The sequence below is a fragment of the Genypterus blacodes genome, unplaced genomic scaffold (genome assembly GCF_046128005.1).
Source record: "Genypterus blacodes isolate CSIRO-AG114 ecotype Tasmania unplaced genomic scaffold, CSIRO-AGI_Gbla_v1 ptg000021l_1, whole genome shotgun sequence".
NCBI lineage: Eukaryota > Metazoa > Chordata > Actinopteri > Ophidiiformes > Ophidiidae > Genypterus > Genypterus blacodes.
The window spans coordinates 10,678,445-10,704,509 of NW_027466834.1; the positions used below are offsets into that span (position 1 = coordinate 10,678,445).

Genomic DNA, 26,065 nt, shown 5'->3' on the forward strand with positions numbered 1-26,065 from the left:
GCTTGCTGTTCAAACCTTTAGACCAACACAGTACTTCCATCTTAAGGCTTTCACTTTTTTTTTACCTTTTGGTAAAAAGGAAGTCTTCAAAGGCATTGGCCAGCTCTGGCCACATAGTGTCAAACTTCCCAGAAGAAGCATGCTGGCGTGCCACAGGCAGTCCAATAGACAGCACCTTGAGCAGGGAAGCCACAGCGAGCTTCCAGGTGCTCTCTGAAGGACAGGCATACTTCAAACCCAACGGCATTCTCAGGGTCTGATGGTGACAGAGGGACGAAGATGTATATAATGAAAATGATGTAAAACAGAGCAAGGCTACATGGTACAAAGCTACAAGACTAATTTGACAGCCAAGAATCAAAAACTGAGAAGATACTAAATTTTAAATGGGCAAACAAGAACAATACAGACAATATTTCATGTTCTCCTTTCAAACAACAGATGTGTTCAGGAAGGTTGAGATGGAGAAGGAACTACTGTGTGACTTTAGAGACGAATGTGGGCTTCCTTCAGTCAGAGGTTTCCTACAAACAGCTACAACATTGTCTTGAGATGAATACTTTTTGCTCTTTTAGAGACAGAGACATGAAATTGGCTGCCAGATTGTGGAGAATCAAAACCTCAGGCAGAACTGACAAGCTTGTACCTGTCAGCTGGTAACAATTAATCTCCGGCATTCCTCGACTTTTGTGTTGTAAAGCATCTCTTGGATTCAGATATGATCTTACGCATTCACTTCCGTACTCCTTCCCAACTCCCTGGAGATTGGCCTATCTGACCCTTAGTGGTTGTTAAAAGATATAGCAATGTCTATAGACAAAAGAAATACTGAACCAGAAAGACTCCACTTCAGCAACATCGCTGAAATAGCTGCTTTGTGTGTGCGTGTGTGTGCTGTCTTGTTGTTGTGTTAATGTTCACCACTTGGGATATGCCAGAAGTGCTTATGGATCAACATTTCAATCCACAGTTCACACCAGAGCAACAAAGCAGCTATTTTCTGCCCTTGTGATTCTATTTAAACCCTAGCCTTACCCTGAGAATTCACAAACATTAACACACCAACAGACTGCACAGTTCTGTTATCCAGATCATTGGCTATTCAGCAGCTTGTAGTTTAAGGCCACTGGGAAGACAGGTCTTCACTCATCCACGTAGATTCTGTGGCATCCTGTGGCAGTGGCCTTGAACAATGACTGCTACAGATCTAATGACCTGGATGATCGATTTTTGTGGGAATGATCAGTACTTCAAATGGGTGGAAATACCTTGATGATGTTCTGCAGAACTTTCTCGTTGATGACAGCTTTGTGACAAGCTGTTTTATGGTACAGGTCCACCACAACCTCCAAGGAGCGCTCAGCAAAGGGCACATAGTTTAAGGCAACCCATTCTGCCTGCAGAGCCAAGGAGAAGAAAGAAGACAAACGTGGGAATGGACATCGGTCAAAACGCAACAACACAACTTCACCACTGTGCTTTGGTAGAGCAACATTAAAGGCACACATTGCATGAGTAAGCACCATACAATTTATACCAATGCAGAGTGTGTTTGTGTTTATATCTGGCTTATTGAAGTGCCACAGTTCAACCAATGACTCGATGCCACAAAGTGTGCCTTTAAGCATACCAACAGAACAGCACATGCTCTTACGGATAGCACCGGAAACACAAAATCAACTGAGAGATGGCCTGCACAGGTACAGCACATTGCTTTGCACACAGATGCACAACTGCCAGTTAGTGACAGGCAGAGGGGGGAGCAGCATGGAGTGAGTGTGAGTCTTAGATGAGATGTGAGAGCCTACCATGCGGCCTAATAGGCTCAAGTACCATAGGTAGGTTGTCACTGTTCAGTACAGCTTAGTACAATTATAAAAAGGGGGCTGAAGAAGATACTGGAACTCACCGGTGCAAACAGCTGGATCTAAAATGGATCCAGTGAGTAGTACCAGGAAACAGAATGAGAGAAGATTGCAATTAAATTGGTGTTTGATGCTGTATTGAATTTGCAAAGGATTGTTGATCTATATGAGATGCCTGTCAAGATCCGATGACTGGAAAACACTCACTCCTAGTACTGCAGACATTTGAGGCGATCTGTAACCTTTGTGTGAGAGCCAGCGAGGCACTAAAGACCTAAAGACCACCCCCGTTACAGCTGTCTGGGTGGGAATTCTGTTGAACCTCTTTATTAAACAAGTTAAACAGATTCAGATCAACAAACGTGTCCGGTGTGAGGCTTGAGTCTGGACCCCACCTACAGCACTAACACACTGACAGTCAGGACGTGAGACAGGAAGTGCACGACACCAGCATTCACTGTAGCGGAATCATATCGGCCGGCCAATGTTAGATCAAGACAACTCTCCCAATAGGCCTAGCAGCTGTGGGGTTTTATTACTCCACTGAAAGCCATTTGAAGGTTTCCAGAGTAGGTTTCCAGAGCAGCAATGAGCAGCAAACACACCGATGTTGATGAAAAAGTTATGATGATCCTCTTAGGAGGAGACATTTGATTTGTTTTCGCTAATCCATCACTGGGCTCCTTTGAAAAGAGGGATTTTAGACCATGTTGGAACGGAGGAGAAGTTAATTAATATTTCTGACATGCAGCCAGCAAGAGGGGCAAGCATGAGGGACAGAATGCAAGGACGAAATGGCTCAGGGCTGCTTAACGGGGTCTGGAAGTAGCTGTCAATCTCTACATGAGGACCACACTGAAGGGGGGAGGGGGGAAGAGGAGGTGCTTCATGACCACCAGAGAGAAAATTATGATATTGTTGAGAGAAGGGAGATGAAGGTAACAGTACACAATGCACTGAACAAAAGTAAAAAAAAATAACTGCAAACCCAAACAAATGTCCTTCTCCGTTTCCCCTACCTGGTTGTATTTGGCATTGGCCACGTGTTTGGTTTCAATCTTGCCATACTGAGGAGGCTTGCAGGAAAACTCCACGAAGAGTAGCAGCTGTTCAAAAATGGCGGGGTACATGACCTGCAGGTTCTCCGGCCCGACACAGATGGCCTGCAGCAGGGAGGAAGGAGAGGAACAAACACTGCTGACATTCACCACGGGACGGCATATTGCATCATTTAGCACAAAGACACATTACTTCCTGGGATGCACGAGAGAAATGAAAGAAATGACTACGGGCCTATAATGAGGAGAAAGGTCTGCCTTTCTCAAAGAAACAACATCCACAGTGGAATTAATATCTAATCAATTAAAGATACAAGGAAACTTTTTCCTATATAAATCAGTCAAATGGAAATACAGTCAAAATGAAACAAGTTGTAATATTAGAATATTGGCAGAGGCCTCATGGGATAAACAACACATTAATGTCTCAGAGCTGCACTGAGATACTCATTCAATAACCAGGCCCTTCCAACCCTTAATTTCTCTAATGGCACTTTTGTTTTTGTATGCTACATAATGTGCTGGTGTATATTGAGTTCTTGAAACTCCTCTTTGAAAGGCATGTTTTGTTTGTGCTTACTATATTTACATCAGAAATGAACCGCTTTCTGCTGCCCACCTTCTGCAAAACATCCAAAGCAGTGAGTACAGCTTCCTGCAGGCTGGTGAGCACAGCCTCAGTATAGGAAGGGAGGATGAAGGGTGAGGCGTCACTGCTGATAGGCACAGACACAGCCCCATGGAGGATGACCCCAAGTTTCCTCAGGTCCTCCATACTGAAACCAGTTTTGATGTGCTGGTAGAGTGCTGGGAAAATCTGGATCAGTGCAGTGAGGAAGGGCTGGCTGGGGATGAAGGACAGTTTCTCCGTTGTGCCACTAGGTGGCCTGGTGCTCTCCATTCCTGTTCGATACCATGTGTTCCATGCAGACCACCACAACGCAGAGTCCTCTAAGGCTGACTCTTCTCCCGGAGGAGGTGCCTGCAGCTCAGCTCCATTGTACCGCGTCAGCCGCTCCACTAGGGAGTCTGAACGCACCAGGGGTCTGCCAGGTCCAGAAGCTGAGAGGGGGTCAATGAGGACTGGAGGAACCCCCATGGCAGCAAGGGCGTCAGCAGATTTGTCAGAGTCTCTAGAAGGTGTGACGATCTGTAGGATCTCTTGAAAGCTCTTCAGGGCAGCCAGAGAGACCTCATTGTTCTTGCTGAGGGCAGCTGACTGAATGTGGTCCAGCAGAATCTCCCATGCCTTGAAGAAGTCACCTACAGAGACACAGAAAATGATGGGAATGTGTGATAAATAAAATCAAGGCTTCACTACGGAGAGCAGCAAACGTTGAAGTAGTCTCAAGGTTATTACAAGAATGTGTTTTGTCTTGAGAGGTAATTGGTGTGAAGTTGTTTGGAATACAACATGGGATCATGATAATCTCACCTAACTGCTGCAGGAGATATCGCCTCGTGTTGAAAATGCGTGCTACGCCTGCTAGAGTCAGAACCCAAGTCTCCGCCCATTGTTTCTCAGCTGTGTCGCGCGAGTGGTGGATCAGGATGTTCCCCCCGCCAGATTCAATCTTCTCCTTGTCCGCTGTGGTAGATGAACTTCTCACGCGGTCCAACAGGTGGAACAGCACCTGGTGGAAAAATGGAGACGTTTCAGGCTGCAGCTGTTTCTGACCAAGTGGATTAACAGAGTTTAAGAAAAGTAAATGTTTAGAACATAGCTGTCTGTATCCTTGAATACATAATCAAAACAAAACATTCTTTCACACTACCTTCCAGACCACAATATGCCAGGTTGGCTGCTGCAGTAGGGTCCCGTGGGCTGCAATGGTGGAGAACAATGTCTGCCCAGCACTTTTGCGCACAGCGGGCCGCGGGTCGACACACAGCTCACCCAGCTTGGCGTACAGGCACAGCCACAGGCAATCAAAGGGAGGGGCGGGGTGGAAGGGCCTGTTCAGAGTCTCTCCTTTCTCCTGAGCCTGTTTCTGCAGCAATTCTTCCTCCCTCCCCAGCTCCTGTGTGATGGCTTCTCCTCTTTGGAAGAAGTAGTCCGAGATGTTCCACTGTGGCAAACAGGAAGGCGGGTGTGAGGAGTGAGGGCATGAAATGGAGAGGGAGGTAAGTAAAATGCCTGTGCAGTGCTGCTATCCTATTACCAGGAATTAATCTCAGAGGAACTACCGCACTCCAAGAGAAACAATCCTGCAAGCCACTGATCAATATCAGCTCTTACGTGTCCTGAATACAGCACAGCATGAGCATAAACGCACCAGTTGTGTATAATATTGAACAAAATATTTCTAGTATTAGAACATACAATGTAATGGATTGATATCATTTAAGTTTTTGTGGTCAAACTACTCTAGCAAAGAGTTAGACCTCACATTCCTGGAAAACCAACAACATACTGTTCATCAGGTGGATGCACCGGTTATTGTTTTTCTTCCTATGTTGTCCGAGCATACAAGTCCTTGGTCAGGAATGTCCTTCACATAATGTAATTATTGTACACACATACAGCTGGCAGCTGAAAACCCCTGGTTGTATTTGTAATAAAAGCAACACTGCATCATCTCCTATCTCACCAGTAAACCGATGGAGGTGAGGCTGATGTTGAGTTCCTGGTTTTGCAGGCCAAAGCTGCCGGCCACATCCACAACAATCTGGAGGCACGTGCAAGGCATGGTGGGTAGGAAGTCCGTAACTACCAACTGCAGGCACTGGAAGGCTGTTCGGATCAACGACTCGCTGAAAGAAAATAAGCAACATAATTATTTCGGCATTCAGGGAGTTTGTCTGGTTATTTTCTTGAATTACTTGTAGCATGAACCATAGAAACAGAAATCCCTATGAGCTTTCACTAAAAGCAAAACATTACCCTTGATCATTGCGGATGGCCCCTATGACACCCAAGACGAGGGGCCAGCCAGGCCCCAGGCCGTCTCCTTGGTTTTGGAGAATCTGCAGGACACACTCCAGCTGTTTCTGCCGAATGTCTGCGTGCAGCACGTTGGATAACTCCTTCAGCGGGTTCAGCAAGAGAAGCTGCAGCCTCTTGAGGATGAAAAGAGGAATTTATAATAAATTCACAAAAAAATAGGGAAGATACTTCTGCATTTCTAACATCAAATGTTAAGGGTGAAGATCAAACAGAACCGTATTAAACATGGTGTTCTGATAAAATGTACAAGTTACTTATAACCCCAGTTCTCTGAGTACCAGGGATGAGAATATTTTCGTCCTCCATCTTGCTCAAAAGGTACAACATGATATAAAACATCATTTACATAGTGCGCACTTTGCCTCACATCACAAAAGCTCAAGTGACAGCAGAGTATTGTAAACGAGGAGACTTCCATTTCTGTTTCATCTGCACTCCTACAGTTTTACAGTTAGTTACAGAATGTGGTAACACTGCAGCAGCGTATCTGCAATGTGTTTTCCTACTGCCGACCAAGCAACCTCTTGTCTCTCTCAGTGTTTTTAAACAAAATTATTTATTATTTTGTCCATTAAACGAAGATGTAGTCATTCTCTGCAAAAAACACACTGGCTCCAATTTGACAAACTGACACCACAGTTGATCCTACTGTATAACTCAAGATGGTGGTTTTACAGTTGTAGCACTTCATAAATATGCATCGCTTAAAGCTGGCAGATACTGAGAAACCTTGAAGAGGTCGCGGCACTATTCATTCTTACAGGACAGTCATCATTTTAATGGCTCTGTGATGTTCAATTAACCTCCACACAGGTCCTAACACATTCGAGATAAGCTCTGCAGGATAGCCTTTATCTGTCTGACTAAGGTGAAGGTCACAAACTTTGTATAGATGTGGTTGACTGTGACATTTCTGTATTCAGCATTGTGCGGCGACTCATATCTGGCTCACACTGCAGACATATTTCTTAAATGCCAGCATTACAAAAATCAAATTCAACATTATGCAAGGGTCACACCACAGAGAAACCAAACATTAAAGACATCAAATACTGTGTTAGAAAATGAAATCATTACACTGAACAGCAAGATATTGAGCCATCACCTATCAGATAGTTTGTTTTTGATTTATGCATGCAAAGCAATTTCTTATAATAAACTTTGTGTGCCTGATCATATGCTGACAGACATACTTTGATGCTTCATTACCTGATTGTGAGCCAGCGGAGGGTCGTGTTTGTAAGCCAGGCCAGCTTTGATGAGGGCAGTCAATGCCTCAGCCCCCCACTCTCTCATCCTTGAGTTCAGGTGTTGACAGACCTAAAGAACACATCACACATACAAACACACAGACACATGTCCACACACAGGGGCGTGGAGAGATATCAGACAACAGCAAACGTGAAAGTGTGTGTGTGCGCACATGTAGATATTCATGTGCTCATTTGCTAAAGACAGATTTGAAACTATTCTGGTGGTTTCAAACAGTGTTTCCCCACAGTGGTCACAGTGGATGGATATGAAACGAGTAGAAGTATTACACCAGAGACTGTGTGAGAAAGGCTGAGATCCCTGAGTAAACGGTAAAGGTTTGCAGTGGCAGAGTGTAATCATGAAAGCCAGTAAAGATATACACGAAAAAACCAGGAGTTCATCTTGGAGCCAATCCAATGTGTAGTGGGGCTGCACGATTTTGGCCAAAAACCTTTTAAATTGCAGTGTCAACAATATCAACAGTAAATATTTGTGGATCTCTGTGGTTCATAGTCTCTTTTCAGTTCTACACAAAGTCCATGGAGTAAATAACACAGAGAAGTGCCTGGTGGCATTATTTAATTAATTGATTTCATGATTTAATAATTGCTCATGTTCATATCGGGTTTTGTCTATGAATTTTGTCTATGGCTGTAAACTTGCAATGATAAAAAAGGGATGAATAGATGCTGCGGCAATGCCTTTGAGATGGCTGGTTCCCTTCAGAACCCAGATGCTCCATGTATATCTGTACATTCATTGCACTTACATAGCTCTGCATACTGATCAGTGCCTTACAGTTTAATCTTTATAATAACCTGCATAATAGGTATAATAAAGGTGATATCAGATATGAGCAGTGAATTTTGGAATCAAAACAAACTTGCAAAGATAGATAAGCAGCATATTAGCAGTTTACAGATGCAGCTTCCGATTCAGCATCTGGGATAAATCACAGCTTCACATGGCAAATAGCACATATAAAAAAAAAAAACAGTAACAGAGCAAATTCACTGGGGGCACATTTTGACACGGCCTCTCAACGCCAACATGTTGATGCCAGACTGAGCGGGAGAGAACAGAGGGGAAAGTAGAGATGGAATACAGTGATTAGGGAGGAGGGAGTCCGAGCTTACCTTCTGCAAAACAGACAGGAGTGCAAAAGAGAGGGGAGATAGAGAAAGACAACATGAAGAAACCCAATCTCCAAACACACTTCCCTTTCAGATATGAACACACAATTGCACTATTAAAACTGCTTAAACCTCATCAAACCTCATAACTGCACCGACATTGCTATTAAGTTATATTACAATCACCGCATGAATGTATACATATATTTATCTCACCTTAACATTTCTACTCATGTGCTTCAATATCCATACATTGAATACTTTGAGGGCTTTGTTCCTACTCTTCAACTAGATCTCCATTGAGATTTTAAAAAAGAGGATTGCTGGTAAATTTAGAGAGATTTTGACAACAATGATAAGATCGTTATTCTCATCTACTTTAACTTTACGTCGATGTTATCGTACCTCCAGTAAATGACCCGTCAGAGGCCTCCATAGGATCTCAATACGATCCATGTTGACCAAGCCAGTCTCCAGCAACTTGGCCACTGCAAACAGAGATGGTTCCTGTAATGAGGACAAGAAAAAACTACAATGAATAACCAACATATCCGTCTTATCAGTTGCATTTAATCATGTAATCTGTATGTATTCTTTATATAAAAGAATGCTTTGGTAACCATTAGGGAATGCTTACAAAACTGTGCAAGTCATGTTCACAACGTTGGTTGGTATAGGAAAACTGCTTTACAAATGCAATTATCTAGAAGAGATAAGCAATAGAATTTCCTGTCCAGACATTTACATTATTGAAGTACCCAATATAACAGTAAATCAATACATACAGTATCGTAGATAAATAAAGTCGAACCTTGTTGTTTCCACAGGCCATTTCCATAGCTTCCATTGAGAGTGAACAGAGAGCGTTGATCAGGTGATGTAGGGAAACATCATCCAGGTACCTAGATCATGCAAACAATTACATGATTTTAGGTCTGAAATATAAAATGTAACCCTAATCTACTGAACTGTCCTTCACATATATGGCATATATGCTGATGAAACAGTTGCACACACTGCACACAATGTCACTGGCATATGTCATTACTGGCTGCCCACTGAGCCTTCAGTTTCACAGATTTTTGCCCTTACTGAGAGCTCTCAAACAGTCTGGACAGGATGTTGGAAATGATAGGCAGGTCGGTCATCACAGCAGTGGTCAGCACCTGCTTAGGGTAAAGGCAAAAGCATATGCAGTTAGCTCACTAGCTTCAGTGATGGCAGCAGCGACACCAATAGGACAGTACAGAGAAAACTCACCGTACTGGGTCCCTCCACAGCTCGGCCAGGCTTGAGGGCCCCGCCGAGCCCCGGCTTTAGCCCCAGGATCCATACTAAGTGCTGCAAGAGGAAGAGAAAAGCCATTTGTATGAGCATTTGTCTACTAAACTAACTAAACGTACGTCAGTCAAAAAGCTAAAAGATAACTTGTCAAGACGTTTTCAAAGTAAACGCTCCTTCATACAACAGCATAATGAAATGGTAAAGTGAGGCTATTCACTACTTTTCCTCCCAAGATGAGGGTGTAAGCATGTGTCTACGTGTGCATATGCAATACAAGGTGGCCGCATTACCTGCAGTGTAGCCAGTACCAGCTGCCAGGATGTGCCCAGCACGGCCCCATGGCAGTGGGCCAGGTTCAACAGGGTTCGCATGCACTGGATGTTCTTAGCAGTCAGCTAGTAGAGAGACACAAAGTTACAATTACATTTCTACCATGCTGAAATCACATGTATAAAAAGCTGAGGGATTTCAAAGTAAGAGCTAAGAGGAGATATCTATTAGATTTTACACTGAGAGCTTACCACCACTGTACCCTGGGGCTGGGCGGCAAGTGGCTGTCCCACAGCCACCACCTGTTGATGGGACTCACTGGAGGGGCTGATAATCTGAACGCTCTGGCCCTGGATTGAGTACGCTGTGGAAAACATAGACACAAACATACTGCATGCAATCACTGGCCGACCAATATATATGCAGGTGTCTTGATGAGAATTGGTAAGGCACACACATTTTGGTGAGCTTGCGACATGCAAGAAAAGCTTTCTTAATTAACTCTGAGTCAAACCTCCATTGCAAATTCAGACCCACTTTTCAAACTGTAACTATTTATGGTAATATGCAAATAGTGAGTGTCTGAGCTTTTGTTTTTGTGTATACATTCCCCAGACAAATGCTGCCTGAGTTCCTAATTAGAAGCCACAGTAAGCAGTTCTGGATTAATGCAATAGGAGTTGAACATTAGGGACACACTGAGTTCTAACAGTTTACATGTTAAGCACAGCAGTTTGTGTCTAACCATATGGTAAATGAGGAGAGCTCACTAATGTAACATTAATACTCATGACCAGAGGGCTGAGAGCCATCAGCAGGCTTGTAGCATGCACAATTTCACTTCTTATATCTGAGGAGGAAACTAGAATCTTAACCGTGTGAGGTACATTTAATCCACGAATACACACACAATGTTTTCAATGAAATGATAAGCACAGTGTTCAGCTGCAGTCGTACCTTTGTTGGAGAGGTTAGCGGCATTGCTGCTGAGAACAGTCAGCGCATAGTGCGGCGGCAGAGAAGCCTTGCAGATGGCTGTGATGAAGGCATCACGTGGTGTCACCAAGCCCAGGCGACCACACAATGAGGCCATGGTCAGTTCTGCTTTCAGGATGCTTTCTGTGGCCGTCTCATCGGTGCTAAAAGGGAGTAAGTGTAAGAGTAAGAGTAAGAGGCAGAAAAGAGTTGGGTCTACTTTCAACAGTATATGCTGGTATCCCTTCATTAGCAAACACTGAAGTGTTGCTGACTAAATCGACGCCAGCGGTTCTGCTTCCTGTATTCTTGATTTTTGTACTATAGAATTATCATTCGGACACATTTAAATGTAATGTATTTATCTGTAATATGCACAGATCCCTTCACCGTACAAGCATTGAATCCCATATGTGTATATCTGACTGCTAACTACAAAACAGTGTGTGAACGCACCTTGCATCGAGCAGTAGAGACAGAGCAGCCAGTAGACCACACCAGCAGGCACTGACCATCTCCTCCCACACCAGGTGGGCTCCTGAGACAGAAACACAAAACATGAATGATTTCAGTAACTTGTTCCGTTATGACTTTATTACTTGTAAATACAGTAATAGGTATAGATGTCAACATATTGCTTCCATTTTTAAATTTCACATTATCATTTTCAGCAACACATTTATTTTGATCTAAGAGTTCTGTCTATTCATAAAACAAAACATAAAACTTTCATGTTTGTGTTTCATCTTAACACTGCACTATACAGTGTTTTGAAATGTCCTACATACACCCTCACAATAGTACTACATATTCAGAATCCTTCTTCGTCTTCTCTACAAAGTTTTCCGTTCCGCCTCTCCTTACCAGGTTGGGGCTGCCACTCCTGGTCGGGGTGAGCTTCCCTGAATTCAGCAGCCACCCCCTCCTCTATGGTCAGCTCCCTTTCAATCATAGAAGTGATGCCCCTGACCAGGTCCAGCAGAGCGCTGAATGCCACCGACATGGCATAGCCCTCTGGGATGGACGGCGGTTCCACTTTGTCCAGCATTTCTAGACTGAAGGGTGGAAGTAAGGGATGGAATAAAAGTGTGAAGGTTTAAGTGTGTGTGGGGGAGATGGAACTGAATTTTGTAAATCGTGCATGTCGATGCAGTTGTGACACTTACTAAGTGGCCTTTGCGCTACCCTGGACACTGACAGTCATAAGTGGAATCCAGGTACCACGGTATTCAAAGGCGGCTTGGGTCGTCAGATTGCCACCGACGCCTCCTGCCCCAGGACCTCCCTGTGCTGTGCCCTGGGCCCCAGAGCCAGAGCCACCTGGACGCAAAGAGAAGCACAAGTGAGTAAGTGACATGAAAGAGGCAGAAATTTAAAAATTCTTCGAGCAATCCTGGATGCATAAGCCAGATTTTCCCACTGTACAAGTAAACCATAAATTAATACATTTAATTAGAATATGTCTTTAATAGGAGAATTTGGCGATCTGTGAACTGACCGACTGGGGCACTGACGATAGTAATATTGCCTGCATTGGGGATAATGAAGAGGGATTGGATAAAGGAGCCCAAAGCGTTGACAATGTCTCGGAACACTTTAGTGGAGTGTTGTTTCATGTCGTATGACTGGCAGAATGAACTGAAAAAGAGCAACAGAGAAGATTGTAAGAGGTAAGACATGGCACAAACTGGCAGTTAAGGTGTTGGTGGAGGTACAGGTACATGGTAATATAAAAACCCCATCTGTTTTAACATGCAAGTTCAACCAAGTGTTAGTTAACCAAGATTGATTTTAATTTAAAACAAGTTCTATTACGGGGTCATTAGTTGAAGGGCAGTTTTTCCAAGAAATGGTGTTTACTATCTTTCAAGCAAGTACAAACACGGCTTTGATCATAAACATCGTCTCCCCCTTTGGCAGAGTCTTTCAGTATTCTTTGGAAAATTGTATTTTGGCACCAAGTAATCAACTGAATTAATATTTGTTTCTGCAGCACAACCTATGAACCACCCAAGCTTCTATTAATGTCTGTGAACACTTACCGTAATAAATGTGGCTGCACACACAACCTATGGACAGACTCTACAGCCACGGCTCTCAGCCACTGTGGCTTCTCCCCATCCAGAAACTTCACCAGCAGAGACAAAAAGATCTCACATTCCGTCACCTGCAAAAAAAACCAAACACACACACAAATTAGGTTGTGACTGAAATTTGGCCTGCTAAACAACAAAACTGTCCTTCCTGAAGGCAAAATCTCTGAAACCCTTTCAGCTTCCATGAAGCTGTTCTGTGGCTCATTAGACTTCTTGACCTCCATATGGATGGAGACGGGCAAAAATTTCCACACGGGGGATTCACAGAATATCACAAAATAAAAACATCTGTAATGCTGGATTGCTCCACTAAGCTCATCCAAGTGCCTGGAGCAGAACTAAGACAAAACGTCAACACACTTTTCCTATTCTAATCAGAGCAGATTGATTTACTGCATCAGTTCTGCGCTCCCGCAAATCCCTTGCTGGTGATGCATCAGTCTGGAAACACTTCTGGCCTGTTGACCACCACCTCTGATCAGTCCCTTACCAGTAAGGTGTAGAAATGCTTGATGAGCACAGAGACCACGCGAAGCAGCCTCATGCAGATTGGAAAATAGGGTTTTTCAACAGGAACTGGTGAGGCGGCGCTGCAGCTGCCCTGCCGAAACTTGATGTTGGGGGAGAAGAGCTTGATGACAAGAGGACAAACTCGCTCCTTCAGCAGGAAACTGAACTCCTGGTGCTGTGCAGAAGACATAGAACGAATGTGACTGTCGGATCACGCCAAGTTTAATAAAGCCAAGAGCTACTACTCAATTGCATCAGTTGTGATGATAACATGCTGTTAAGTGTAAAGGATAAAGTATATTTAAACCCTGATCAATGAAAGACCTTATAGTCTCTGTGCTATTTCTTTAATTCACATTTAAGGCCACGGAACTGTACCTGTAAGAATACCCCAGGAAAATCATTGAGGACAGACTCCAAAAGCTCCAGGCCAAAGGTCCTTGTCATTTCTGTCATCCCCACCAACCAGTAGGGGGCATCAGCATTCACCAACTGGCACAGATCCTGAGGGGACATAATACACATGATAGTAGTCAACACAGTGGTGTGGAATGTCCTACACACACACACACACACAACAGCAGCTCAAACTGGGTCATTTCATTGGGTCATTTCAACATTTCTGCATCTAAAAACATGAGGGTGAAGAGAAGAGGGAAGGAGTCTACATTCAAAATGCTCATTCAGTCATTTAAGGGTCCTTAATCGAGACAATGTATTCCTGCCAGTTGCCGTGTCAGTGCTGTTCAGCTGACCCTGACCTGATCTTTATGAGAGAGCAGGACATTGACAGAGTTTTGCTACATGGATCAATTACACATCCCATTATTACTTTGTTATTAATTAATTACTTAGTTGAATAACCTCATTTTAAATAAGTCAGTTACCGGTTAAGAGATTGATGAGATTGGTTTAAACCAATACTTTCAGGCTCCGCTACCTGATTTTCAGTCCACAGGTGACGTATGCCAATTCAATCATTCAATATCAATACTTAACCTTCCCATTTCCTAAAGCAGCCAGGACCTGGGCACAAAGCTGCACGGAGAGTTGCCTCCGCCTGGTGGACATACCTGGAACAACATGTATGCGTCCTTTGCACTGGGCCTCAGAGTACTGACAGACCGCCGGTTAGTGTTGCCTTGGACAGGAGGAGGCTGCTCCACAATGCCTGGGGTGTAATTACAGACATTTACATATTATTACTCAGCAGGGTACAAGGTGATGTGCTGTAAACAAAGGAAAAAATGCAGCAATATTTGAGAAGAAAAGTAATATGTCGCTCCTTTCCCCCTGAACAGTCGTGGCACATTCTGACCTTTGAAACGCTCATCCTCAGCCACCATCCTCTCGAAGACGACAGTGACGACCTGTCTGACTGTTGCAGCCGCTGTGTTGTTGGTAATGGTGTCCTTTGTGAAGTGGAGACGGAAACATAACACAATAGCCTGTGCAGGGAAAATGAAAAAAAGAACCATTACTCTCTACTAAAACGCACGTGTAGACACTGCAAATCAACTCGAATGAATGTTTGAACCCAAAAAAACATTGGCTAAGAGAATAGAAGGATTAGATATGAGAATAAAACCACTCTACAGTTCTCTATTCAGCAATTAGACCTCACAAGAGGACTGATAGATTATTTTATAACAAATAGCTTTTCAGGGGCCTTCGACTAGTGATATTCTCACGGATACATGTTCTGTTCTTTGCTAGAGTTCTTATATCACAGCTCACAACACGCTTTCCACCATATGGTGCATGTCAGATGGATGCGTACATAACAGTGGATCTATAACAGCATACAATCTGGTGCTATTATATCAGGCTAAGGCAAGAATGGCCATCAAGGTTTAATTATAGATGGAGAAACAAAATGGGCTTGTATACAGTAGATATCAGGCTTTGAGTCGGGATAGTTTATGTATAGTCTATGTTTAGAATAAGCCCGTGTGATGTAATTGTGCGTCCATCCCATACCTTGGAGAGGACCTCATCGTGCACAACTGTGTTGGTGGTGAGCAGGACCAGGACCGTCTGCAAAAGCTTCAGCTCCTCCAAACCATTTTCCATCAGCTGCCACAGCATGTTGATGATATTCCCTGCTGCTGCCTGTCAAGTTAACAAACATGTATCCAGGGATGTTATCCAAGACACCTATCCACAAGTTCACAATGTTGCCTGCCTCATCTTCACACTTCCTTTGTGGATGTGATGTGACTGAGATTATCCAAAAGACCGTATATATTCAGAGAATGACAGAATCCTATTGATTTTGACAATATACTATATATGTCTGTGAATATTGAGGGCTGGTAAATGTAGCGAATGAGGAACGGGTGTTAACAGCAGAGAGGTGGCGTCTCAACCCTCCTCCAGTGTTCAAGGAAGCCATCTCCAGTTTAATTCACACAGTATATAACTTTGTTTACCCTCTCAAATATCTGTCCTGTTTCTTTATTTGGGACATTTTGGTCCTGGAAGCTTGGAAGCTGTCTCACTAACTAGGTGACAACATGATTTCTCAAAATCTATACACATTGCTTCTCATTTACCATTGAGCTGTAAACACACCTGGATTTCCACTCAAAAGACAGCATGATGACATTAAAGAAGAAGATAAAAGCCTGAGGTCAGAGAGCCATAAAACAGGCACACAAAAACACACACACTTGGAGGTGGTATGGACCAGCTGGTATTTCTTATTTAGGAATCACAACAGCATAATTTAACAACAAATCCAGCTGCTAGCAAATGTTATGTCTCTTGATGCTAACAGGGAGTGACATTACTACGTCCTTTCTTGGTTCGAGCTGTCCAAAATGTCTTCACGCAAGCCCTCTGACACACTCTTATGTGCACAAGCAGGCTGGACAGACAAAGTAACAGAAAGGGAAAATGAGTAACACGGCTGTCAGGACGACTTGGTGCTTGGCGACAAGTAAACACAACTACATGTAGGATATAACGTTGCCTTTTTGCATGCGAGAGGACTTTAGATGTGAAGGGAAGATGATTTGAGCCAATATTAATTTTGATTTTGTCGCACAAGCCTTGCGTTCATTAATCATTCAACAGGAACTGATTACAAATAATTTTAACAGCAGGAGAAGATAATGAGCACTTTCTTACTACAGCTTCGGTTCCTGACACATTAACCATGTCATTGTGGAACAGGTTCAGGAGAAGGTGGAGATTCATTACTCGCCAGCACAGTACAATACGTCCTCATCCAGTATATTGTGAGTTGTATTAATTGTGTCCTCAGACAGTGTGAAATCAAGTCTCTTCTGCTGCACTACAACAATATTTTAACAGATTGCTTTCCCTCCCTGGGGGAACTTAAGGACAAAACGATCACCACATTCTCTCCACATGATAAAGTATCTCGCGCGGTCCTCTCCGAGGACACCCGAACAATCGATACGGAGACGGTCCGGCTTTGTCTGGTGAGGCCTTTGGCTAGTTTCTCAAGGGCTGCCGAACGAACAAAGGGGAGTGACGACGCACAACGGAAGAGAGGAGGATTCGGTTTGTGTTTTAAATGTCCTTGATGTTTTATCTATTTATTTATTGGGTGCATTGGTTTGATCACAACCTACCAAAGACGGATATGGCACAGCAACAAAGAACAGAAAAAAGTAGAACACTAAAGGTAAAATTATGGGTGAGTCAAACCTTTCCACATACCGCTACAAATCACTTCACTTCCATCTGGTCCAGTCAGCCACAACAAAGGACTGTGGTAAAGATACTTTGTTGAGAACGCGGAAAACAAAACAACAAAGAAAAGGTACTTCCCATACAGTAAATAAGACGCTTTTCTTGTGAGAGGCTATTGAGAATGTGGAGCACTTAGTAATTAAACCACACTTTGATACCTAACAGGCAAACGTCAAAATCTGGAGAGCAACAATTCAATAAGGTTTTAATAAAAGCCTTTCATGAACAGGGCAACACCAGGGTGCCAGTTATGAAACGCTCTCGTCACAGCGTCGATTCTAGCCGGGCATTTAAGAGGCACGGAAACCCTTCAACCATGAAAGTAACTGAACTATATTTTCTTTTACATATGCGAGTCACTCATTTTCCAAAGAAATGCGACCCAATCCCCCCCATTTCATTGCTACAGATGAGGTGAAACCAGTTGTGCTTGCTCTGGGCTAATGGTTTCCATTCTACAAAACTCCCATCTCCGCAGACTCACTGAAGATCTAAAAGAGATCGTGCCACGGCAAAAAAGATTTGTTAGGAAAAGAGTCGCTGGAGATGGATTAACAAAACCCCTGGGATGGAATAAGAAGAGGGGGAGGGGAGGAATGTAGCCTGTCGTAGATTAACCCTTCTTATGTTTACATTGCCTAATGGGCTATTGATGAGCCGCATTGATTTCGATGTATTTCCCACAGGATATCAAGTAAGAGGCATGGGGTGGTGAGTGTGTGTAAGTGTATACACAACTTACAAAATTATACATTTGCCAAAGCAAGATACACTATATGAATAAATTGGAAGATGTTTAATACGACAGCAGAGCACTTACTGTATAAATATAGCTAATATTTGATACTCGTACAACTACCAGCTATGCTCTGCGACTGAAGTGACTGTGTGTTTTTGAATGAACTCCTCAAGGGCGCGAGTATTGATTAGGCGCTCCTAGACCTGATTATCACCTTGTGTCGTTGTATGAAGTTGATTGCCTTGATGGATTCTGATGATGTATTGATTTGACTTACGACTTCGTCATCTCAAGGGGAATTCAGGCTCAAGGAAAAGATGCCAGATGTGGAAAAACACAACGACACGAGTGCCTTTACTGCATTTACACAACCCCACATAGGAACTGTAAAGCCTCCAGCATGGCAAACACTACATTAGACAAGATACAGTTAATCTGACCCAAACTATCAGTGTATCTCGTCCATATAATGTTGAAACTTATCTGTGCTAAAGAAAATGAATCTAGACTTTAAAGGAGCTGGCATTACGAACTCACCTCTACAAATACAGACACAGTGACTGTTCTAATTACTTCATTTTTTCCTCTTTGAGCCTTAAGTATATGGTAAGAAAAATGTTCCAAGTCGGAATCCCGGAAATATCACAGCCTAAGTATTTCTGCGGAGACTCTGCCCGGCTTATGAAGCTGCTCGTGAGGCGCCTGATGAGAGCTTTGGGTGCACAAACGGGCTTAAATCTGAATGCTGACGCCAACAGTTCTTTGTGTACATATTACACCCTGAATACTAGCATCAGTGTGCTCGCACGGCGTCTGTGCCTGCTTTTCAGGTAGGAGGCTGCCCAGCGGTCCTTACCTCAGACACCACCTCGTGGGACATGAGTCTCTGGATGGCAGCCAGACACAGTTGAGTGATCTTTGGCTCTTTGGTGCCACAGCCCATCAGGAAAGGCTGCACCACTTCTAAGCTGTTCTCCTTCAGGGCTGCAGGGGGGAAAAGGAAGGGAGCATAAAGAGCTTCTGTGAATTTGGGCATGCGCCGACTTTGGGTCACATTTAAACTTTGAGAATTAAAGCTCATTAAATTTCATTGGAGCATGGAATCAAAAACAGCAAAGACATTATTTATTTCTAAAATTAACATAAAACTGCACAGGTGCTTGAATAAAACACTGCACCTGGTCATAAATTAAAAGCTGTTGATGCCCTTTGATGCCTTTAAAAGATACAGTGCAGAGGAAGGGATGCAGAACTAATACTTAAGTGAGGCAGCGATGAAACACTAAAACTGTAATCAAATCAGGGGAAAAGGTCTGAAGGGATCCTGTAGAAAGAATTTCTATTAGCTAGGACGAGAGGCTTTTGAGATACATCTGCACTTTGGGTTTTATTAGAGGAGACACCTGCATGCAAACATTAATACCAGTAAGGAAATGGTCTCTATAATATGATGGAGTTCAATATAAACAACTCAAATTGATATCAGTACATACGGGAGAATTTAAGTGAGATCATTTTCAGACGGAGCGGACTGAAGTGCACATCCCCCTGATGAATAGTATAGATATATGAGACAGCTCAGTTAACCCCCTCCACCCCAGACCAGCACCCCCTACTCACCTGCCAGAATGTCTGTGTTCCTGGCTGCAATGGTCTTGATCTTCACAATGCCAGACTCGGCCGCCTGGAGGAGAAAACAGGAGACACTTTAAACCAACATAAGCTCATGTAGCTCCTATAATATTACTGCTGGTGGTGCAGAACCAATGCACCATGATCCCACATGGGACCGGCGGTACATTTGACGTCTAGTAATGATGGCCACGGGGGAGAAGGAGGTACGCCTGGCTGCGCAGTGACAGAAGGAGCGCTGACATACCTGCATACCTAGAATGCACTTCAACATGAGAGAGATGGGGGGGAGTGATTTCCCACTGGGGCGTCTGGGAAGATTGAAATGCTAAGAAAATGGTAAAAGAGCAAAGGAGGAATGTCTGGAGAACGAGTTGAGAGTGACACGGAGTCAGTCTGCGTCTGTCAGAGAGGAACAGAGACGCCGAGCATCTACAAGTCAACAGACGCGGCTCTAATCTTTCTACAAAAACCACAACACTGTCAAGATCCATCCTTCTCGTCACCAACCTGAGCTCCTTCCCCAACATCCTTCCTTTCCTAAACACTACTCTTTTCCTGATACATTTGTCCGGTCTGCAGTCGTCTGTGAAAAGGAAACCAAGACACTTTTAATGGTCACACATTTCAATCTAGCAGGGAACGATTGTAGGAAGTATCGAAAGAGTATTGCTTAACATTCCTCCAGCTCCCATTTGCAATTATTCTTCTCGTCTGCAGACACCTCGTCTTTCTCTCAGCGTTGCCCCGAGGCAAGAACTGCACCATTAGTCCTCAGCTGGTCAGGTTAATGCACCATAACCTCACTTCTCTCCTGTGTCATTAATCTGAGAAGTTTACTTTAACACCTAACTGATACAGACTGCAGTAAACAGCGTAAGAAAATCCCACAAAAGTCGACCGTTCGTAACCTGCTGAGCCACACGGTAACAAGCAGCCGCTGGGTTTGGGTCTGGGCTCTGAGCACAAACTGCTAAGTGGTCCACCTTCTATGTTAATCTTCAGGAAATGCTAGTCTCCCTCTTCTCCATTGATCCATGTGCTGGGTCAGAGGTCTTCACAGAGCAGTGAGAGGAATACAGAGAGCTTTTCACTTTAAAAATGTATAAATCTGCTGCAGCTACTTTGAGAATACCCATCGGTCAAGACAATTACTATAAAAGGAGAAATGGAAAGGGCACGATCGCTGAAGGCTGTGAGAGGGGGTCGGATGATTTGGGTAGAAACAAAGTGATGCAATAATATCTCTCAGTTTATGATGTGCGGTAAGCCCGGACATGGCAAAGGTCAGCTGAGTTAAATCTTTACCAGGCAGGACCAATAAACACAACATGCTGCAGCAAAGCACGGAGGAGAAAACGACACAGGGGGGTGTAACTGAGCATTCAGAACTTTGAGCTGAGAATTGCTGCCTCGTGCTTCAGTGGCTTTGGACCCGTCAGACCCCACGTCACTCCAAAGAGCAGAAGACGACCTGAACACTGTGACACAGCTGTCAGTCAAGTCCACTCGGATTTGTCTGAGAAATTGTGCAGCCTGCAGCCCCCAAGGGCACCATGGAAGCTGAGTGTTTGGTGAAGTTATAAATAGTGTTTGAAGTCCCCTTCAAATCAAACAAGAGCAGTCATCATGCTTATCAAATGCTCCGGCGTCGGATAAGCAGTGACCTTGTGTATTCGAAACACAAGCCACATCGAAAGGAATAGTGGCGCTTACATGGACGTGTATATTAACAGGAGCCTTTACAGGATAACACCCTTTTTTTATTTGCTCTGGTTGATGACAATGAGTCTCTTCAGGAGTCTTGGAAAAACAATCTTGAATAAACTCATCAGTGTCGTTTACATCGTAGAGGTGGAGTCAGTCACAGGGACAAACCAGTAAACCAAGTACACAAACACAGAGACTGCTAGGATTTCCTTTGTTCAACTTTGAATGCATCCATATGTTTCTGACTGTCTTCAAACTACAAACGAGGAATAGCCTATGGGATCAAATACGATACGAACCTAATTTACCATATCTCCTTATGTATTCAAATGTGAGTGTTGCTGACGGTGCCATTTTGCTGTAAAAGCTATAAAACTTTGAGTTTCTATTTAATCTTACTACTTCCTCTATCTGTAGAAATTGCACGAATGAACAAATACATAGTCTAGGTCAAGATAATGCCTGTACCAAAACATTTCTAACCAATGTGTTGGCAAAAACAAACTGCACATCGTGAGGACAATTACTGCTCCGAAATGTTAGATACCCGAACAAGAGTGTCTTGTAGTCTTTTGGCCCAAACTTTCTGCTGTAAAGTGCAGACATTGCTTCTCTCTGGAGCTGTGTCAGCACCGATGATGTCAATGTCCGCTTGGTGTCGGTGGGATCTCCGCCCAGCAGCCTCAGCTTGTTGGCCCTCTACTTTTATTGCCCAACTTCCTCTTTAACGCAAAAGGGTAAATCTCTGTGTGCGTTTTACGCCGCCTGTCACCGACGGTCACTTATATGTGTGTGAATGATGTCCAAACAGGCCCTCCGTAACGTTACGGTGCATAGTATAGTACGACGTTTTGTTTCAATCTGTTGCTCCTGCGTAATGGAGTGAAGGAGATAGCTGATTCATTTGTGTATATTCATGCCAAGTTTTGGGATTCTACCACCCATTAAAGATGCTACTTAGGATGATGGCAGGGTCAGTGTGTATCAGGGCATGTCAGTACTTTCCGTTCTACTCCTACTGCCTTCTTTGTGTAGAGTTAAAGAGGAATTCACTGATGCTAGCTCGTTCCTTTCAAAAGCAACATACAGCAGTTCATCACAGACCCACTTCCTCAAACACACGTTGCGAGTCTGTGACCTCAGCTGTTTCTGTGGAACCCACTTGATATAATATGAAAATAGCTGCAATAGCTTTAGTCAGATAGCATCTAATGTCAAAGTCTTGTCTCTCTTTACAGCGGGCCATACAAATGTTACCCATAATGCTTTCTGGGAGGCTGTGATACACTATGAGTTTCAAATGGTTGACAGGCAGCGTAACTCATCAACAGAGAGAGAGGCTGGCTGGCTGATGTGTTTTCATGGAGGCAAACGCAGGCCAGCACAACAAAACAGCAAAGCTCTGGTGGTTTCCACAATGACGCCCAGGTCTCAAGTGTGACGTTACTATACAGAAAAAAAAGGAAAAAAATCAATGGGACGCCTCTTGGCTGCTCTTAACCCCAAGAAAAGCAGAGAGAAACAGCTGTGGTGCAATGTCACTGTGGGAGAGGCAGTGGGAAAAGGGGGGAAGGAGTGGAATGAAGAGTGGATGGGAAATGGGGGAGGGGAGCAATAAAAGGGACGCACTGTGTTCACTGTACGCTATTTACTACCAGACACGTCGGAAACTAATTTGAAAATGTGTAAAACAATGGCAAAGGGCGAGACAAACAAAATGCAATTTCCATTATTAATGAATACATGTAATGAATACGTTTGACATTAATTCCTGCAATGAGGTGCATGTGTGACAGAATATGAGCCTCTGTTGGACAAAATAAAGAGATTTACAGAATAAAGCCTTAAAATTTCAAGAAAAAAGTCAAAATACTATGAGAATGAAGTCAGTCCTTAAAACACCAGATCTGAGTTTAATGCCCCGACACGTGGAATAATCCGGTGTAAGGTATTTCCTCCATGTGAGAAGCAAATACTCCCACTCTCTTCTGTTTGCTCATATGCTGACGATTCACACCTTATAGTTAGATTTTTTCTCCAAATATCACTTTGCTCTCATAATAAGCACATTACAATTTTATTCTCCAAACATTACATTACTTTCCAGATCTGGCGTTCTTTCTAAATAGACAGTCGCACTTGTACTCTGTCGTCTTTATGTTCAATATAAATTATTCAAGTTCAAACAATGAACCTCAGCCTTTTGTTGGCACACCGATGCCCCATCAAAAACAGCCACGGCTGCTTAAATTGCAAAGCGCTGCTCCAATCGAAACACTGTCACACGGTCAGTGGGTCATCATAAATCAAGCTTCATAAAGCCCCTAGCCAAGGGCAAGGCCAGGCCAGGCCAGGAGCTTGGTGTAAAGGTGTGCTTTCTATTGTGACAATTCTGTGATGTCGACCTTATTTTGGAAACCCTGTCACTCAACTGAAGAGCACAGACACAACAGAGAACTGGAAGAACTGCATGAGGTGTTTCCCTTTCTTTTACTGTTGCCTTTCTGCAAGGTAAACCCTGAGAGAAAACAAACCAAGTCAGTGCACCAGCCTGTGATGTATTGTCCCACAGAGCTCGCTGATACATAAAAAAGCTCCACATAAAGGCAAAACATGTCAGCAAATGCTATGTGTGACTTTTATTACACATACAGGGGAATCATGAGCTTTCTATACGTGAGAATAAAAGGTGAACAAGGTGTAGGAGGCCCTGGCGGAGATGGGGTTAGCTGAATTACAGTACATAACTTGGGCAAACACTGGCTGTTCTCCGTATGCACTGCAGTGGCGTGTAAATAACGGCATAGAAGCACAGAGACAAAACATAGGTGAGGTAAGGTGAGATGGTTCATATTACACCTAACCGGACCCTGAATTATATGTTCATATGTTGGCTCATACATTAAGATTAAGAGGAAACATGGTGGTGAAGTGAATGACCTCTGACCCATCACTGTGCACTGCTGCTGAGGTATTTCCAATAAGCACAGATTGTAAGAAAGTAGGTTGTGTACTGTAAGTGGAGGATACAGGTTGTGTTGACTATTGTCCTCTGGAGTAATGTCTACCACAAAAGACCCTGACATCATAACTCCTCACACCATTCTGTTCTCAAACTCAACTTGGGGGTCATCAGAGAGTTCACCAATCCAACAATGAAGTCAGTCACCAGCAACAAACATGAACTCACTCCAGTATGTGTGACTTCTATGAAATCACTCCTATTCTGTGTCAATAGAGGCGGGCTTATTGTGAAACTAGACAGACCTATTTGGGCCAAAAAGGGATTTTGGTTTTTAAGACAAAACCCTTCCACTGTAACCAGCTTACCTGAGATTTGTTTAAGTTCAATTCCGCACCACTGCCTTTGTCGGAGAGGTAATTGTGCCAAAGCAACAAGTTTCCCCAATTATTAATGATCTTATCTAGAGCAGGACAAACAGTGGATTTCGATAGTGACAAATACTTCAAAATTACAAAAAAATGTAGTATGACATATGACAGAAAGCCTTATTAAAGCCAAACTTGGATCATAAACAACTATCTTTGATGATACATGTGACTTGTGGGATTTGATATCATAATCATATAATGAAAGTTAGTTAGTTAGTATGACACAATAAGGCTGTGTACAATTAACATACTGTATAAAACGTTACGTCAGTGTGAACTAGTTAGCGAAATCAACCAACCAATTAAAATGGTGGGTTTGGACGGGTTTTAAACATGCACACAAAAGCAGGTAGATACTTATTTAAACACGATATGTGCATGTTGGTTAAGTACGGATATAACTTTTAATTAATTTATACGGTATGAATGTAACCTGCTACCTGGTGGCCCGTAGCAACAGAGGCCCGCTCATGTTAACTAGTATGTAAAACAGTGTTCCAATTCTACAGTATTACGGAAACGAAGGAGCTGCTAGAGCTCCGGGTAGCGTCTGAATGAAGCTAACTGTCTGGCTAACTCACCTCTTTGACGGGGGGGAATTTCTTCTTGCACTCCATGGACAGAGACCGCAGGTCCGTCTGCATGTTCTCCAGTAATTTCTTCACCGCTTCGGGGCTGCTGGTCGACATATTTGATGCTGTCTTCAACAATAATATCTTCGAACTTCACAAGAAAGGGAATGCGCGAGCACAGTCGCCCCCCGCCCATCCACAACGCGAGTATAATCCGTTTCTACTTATTCGCCCTCCTTGGAGAAGAGAGTAAAAACGCCGCGGTCCATTGACACGGTATCCCACTTGTGAGCTTCTTTGGGCGGCTGTGCGTAGAAGAGCAACGATGACACACAGATATGTTGTGGTAGTTCACAGCCCGGAGACATTGGCCGGAGAGAGAAGCAGTCTTTCGTCAGTTTTTACTCCCTATGGTCGTTCACACGTCAAGATATTCGCCAAATTCAGCTGTGTGCCGTCAGCGGCCATCAGCTCCTCTTTTCTTCCCACAATGCTTTGGTGCACACTGACACGTCACTTAGACTTCCGTAAACAGTGATGGAGTCAGAAGAATGAGTACAGCGACCCCTGCTGGAACCTGTGAGGTAAATAAACCAAACTTACAACGACCGCTACAAAGACAATTATGAACACAATCACAAAATAACAAATAATAAGAAATATTAACAGGCACCAGTTTGTAGATTGTACAAAGACACGATTGTTCAATCAAGTGTTCAATCAAGCTTTTAAAATACGATAAGTCTCACGTTTCTGGACCCTCCTGTCATGTGCAGGTCCCTCTTTTTGGCAGACGAGACGCAACGGTCGCGTGTTGCTGCCCTCCTCAGGTTGACAGCAGTATTGCTTCTATATTTATTCAAATGCAGGTTTCACTCTAATTTGCCTCGACAATCTTTTTGTT

General features: G+C 43.5%; 1 protein-coding gene across 4 annotated transcripts in view; it reads right to left on the bottom strand.

Annotated features, from left to right (window-relative positions):
- mon2 (MON2 homolog, regulator of endosome-to-Golgi trafficking) overlaps positions 1-25,731 on the bottom strand; it is a 28,584-nt gene extending 2,853 nt beyond the window's left edge. The window contains exons 1-30 of one of the 4 annotated variants that reach the window (XM_076141956.1): positions 25,171-25,731; positions 19,475-19,538; positions 18,711-18,838; positions 15,373-15,504; positions 14,711-14,840; positions 14,466-14,563; positions 13,771-13,896; positions 13,373-13,567; positions 12,829-12,953; positions 12,285-12,424; positions 11,953-12,106; positions 11,651-11,841; positions 11,243-11,324; positions 10,769-10,950; positions 10,063-10,175; positions 9,832-9,936; positions 9,518-9,598; positions 9,350-9,423; positions 9,069-9,159; positions 8,663-8,764; positions 7,080-7,190; positions 5,808-5,983; positions 5,515-5,677; positions 4,699-4,992; positions 4,359-4,557; positions 3,513-4,186; positions 2,885-3,028; positions 1,910-1,927; positions 1,269-1,397; positions 66-256 (exon numbers count right to left, since the gene is read on the bottom strand). In XM_076141956.1, coding sequence (XP_075998071.1) covers positions 66-256; positions 1,269-1,397; positions 1,910-1,927; positions 2,885-3,028; positions 3,513-4,186; positions 4,359-4,557; positions 4,699-4,992; positions 5,515-5,677; positions 5,808-5,983; positions 7,080-7,190; positions 8,663-8,764; positions 9,069-9,159; positions 9,350-9,423; positions 9,518-9,598; positions 9,832-9,936; positions 10,063-10,175; positions 10,769-10,950; positions 11,243-11,324; positions 11,651-11,841; positions 11,953-12,106; positions 12,285-12,424; positions 12,829-12,953; positions 13,373-13,567; positions 13,771-13,896; positions 14,466-14,563; positions 14,711-14,840; positions 15,373-15,504; positions 18,711-18,838; positions 19,475-19,538; positions 25,171-25,278 — 4,520 coding nt within the window. In that variant the 5' untranslated portion in view covers positions 25,279-25,731. The remainder of the gene's footprint in view (positions 1-65; positions 257-1,268; positions 1,398-1,909; positions 1,928-2,884; positions 3,029-3,512; positions 4,187-4,358; positions 4,558-4,698; positions 4,993-5,514; positions 5,678-5,807; positions 5,984-7,079; positions 7,191-8,662; positions 8,765-9,068; positions 9,160-9,349; positions 9,424-9,517; positions 9,599-9,831; positions 9,937-10,062; positions 10,176-10,768; positions 10,951-11,242; positions 11,325-11,650; positions 11,842-11,952; positions 12,107-12,284; positions 12,425-12,828; positions 12,954-13,372; positions 13,568-13,770; positions 13,897-14,465; positions 14,564-14,710; positions 14,841-15,372; positions 15,505-18,710; positions 18,839-19,474; positions 19,539-25,170) is intronic. The other 3 variants (XM_076141959.1, XM_076141957.1, XM_076141960.1) reach the window with 3 other exon arrangements.
- Between the last annotated feature and the right edge of the window lie 334 nt (positions 25,732-26,065).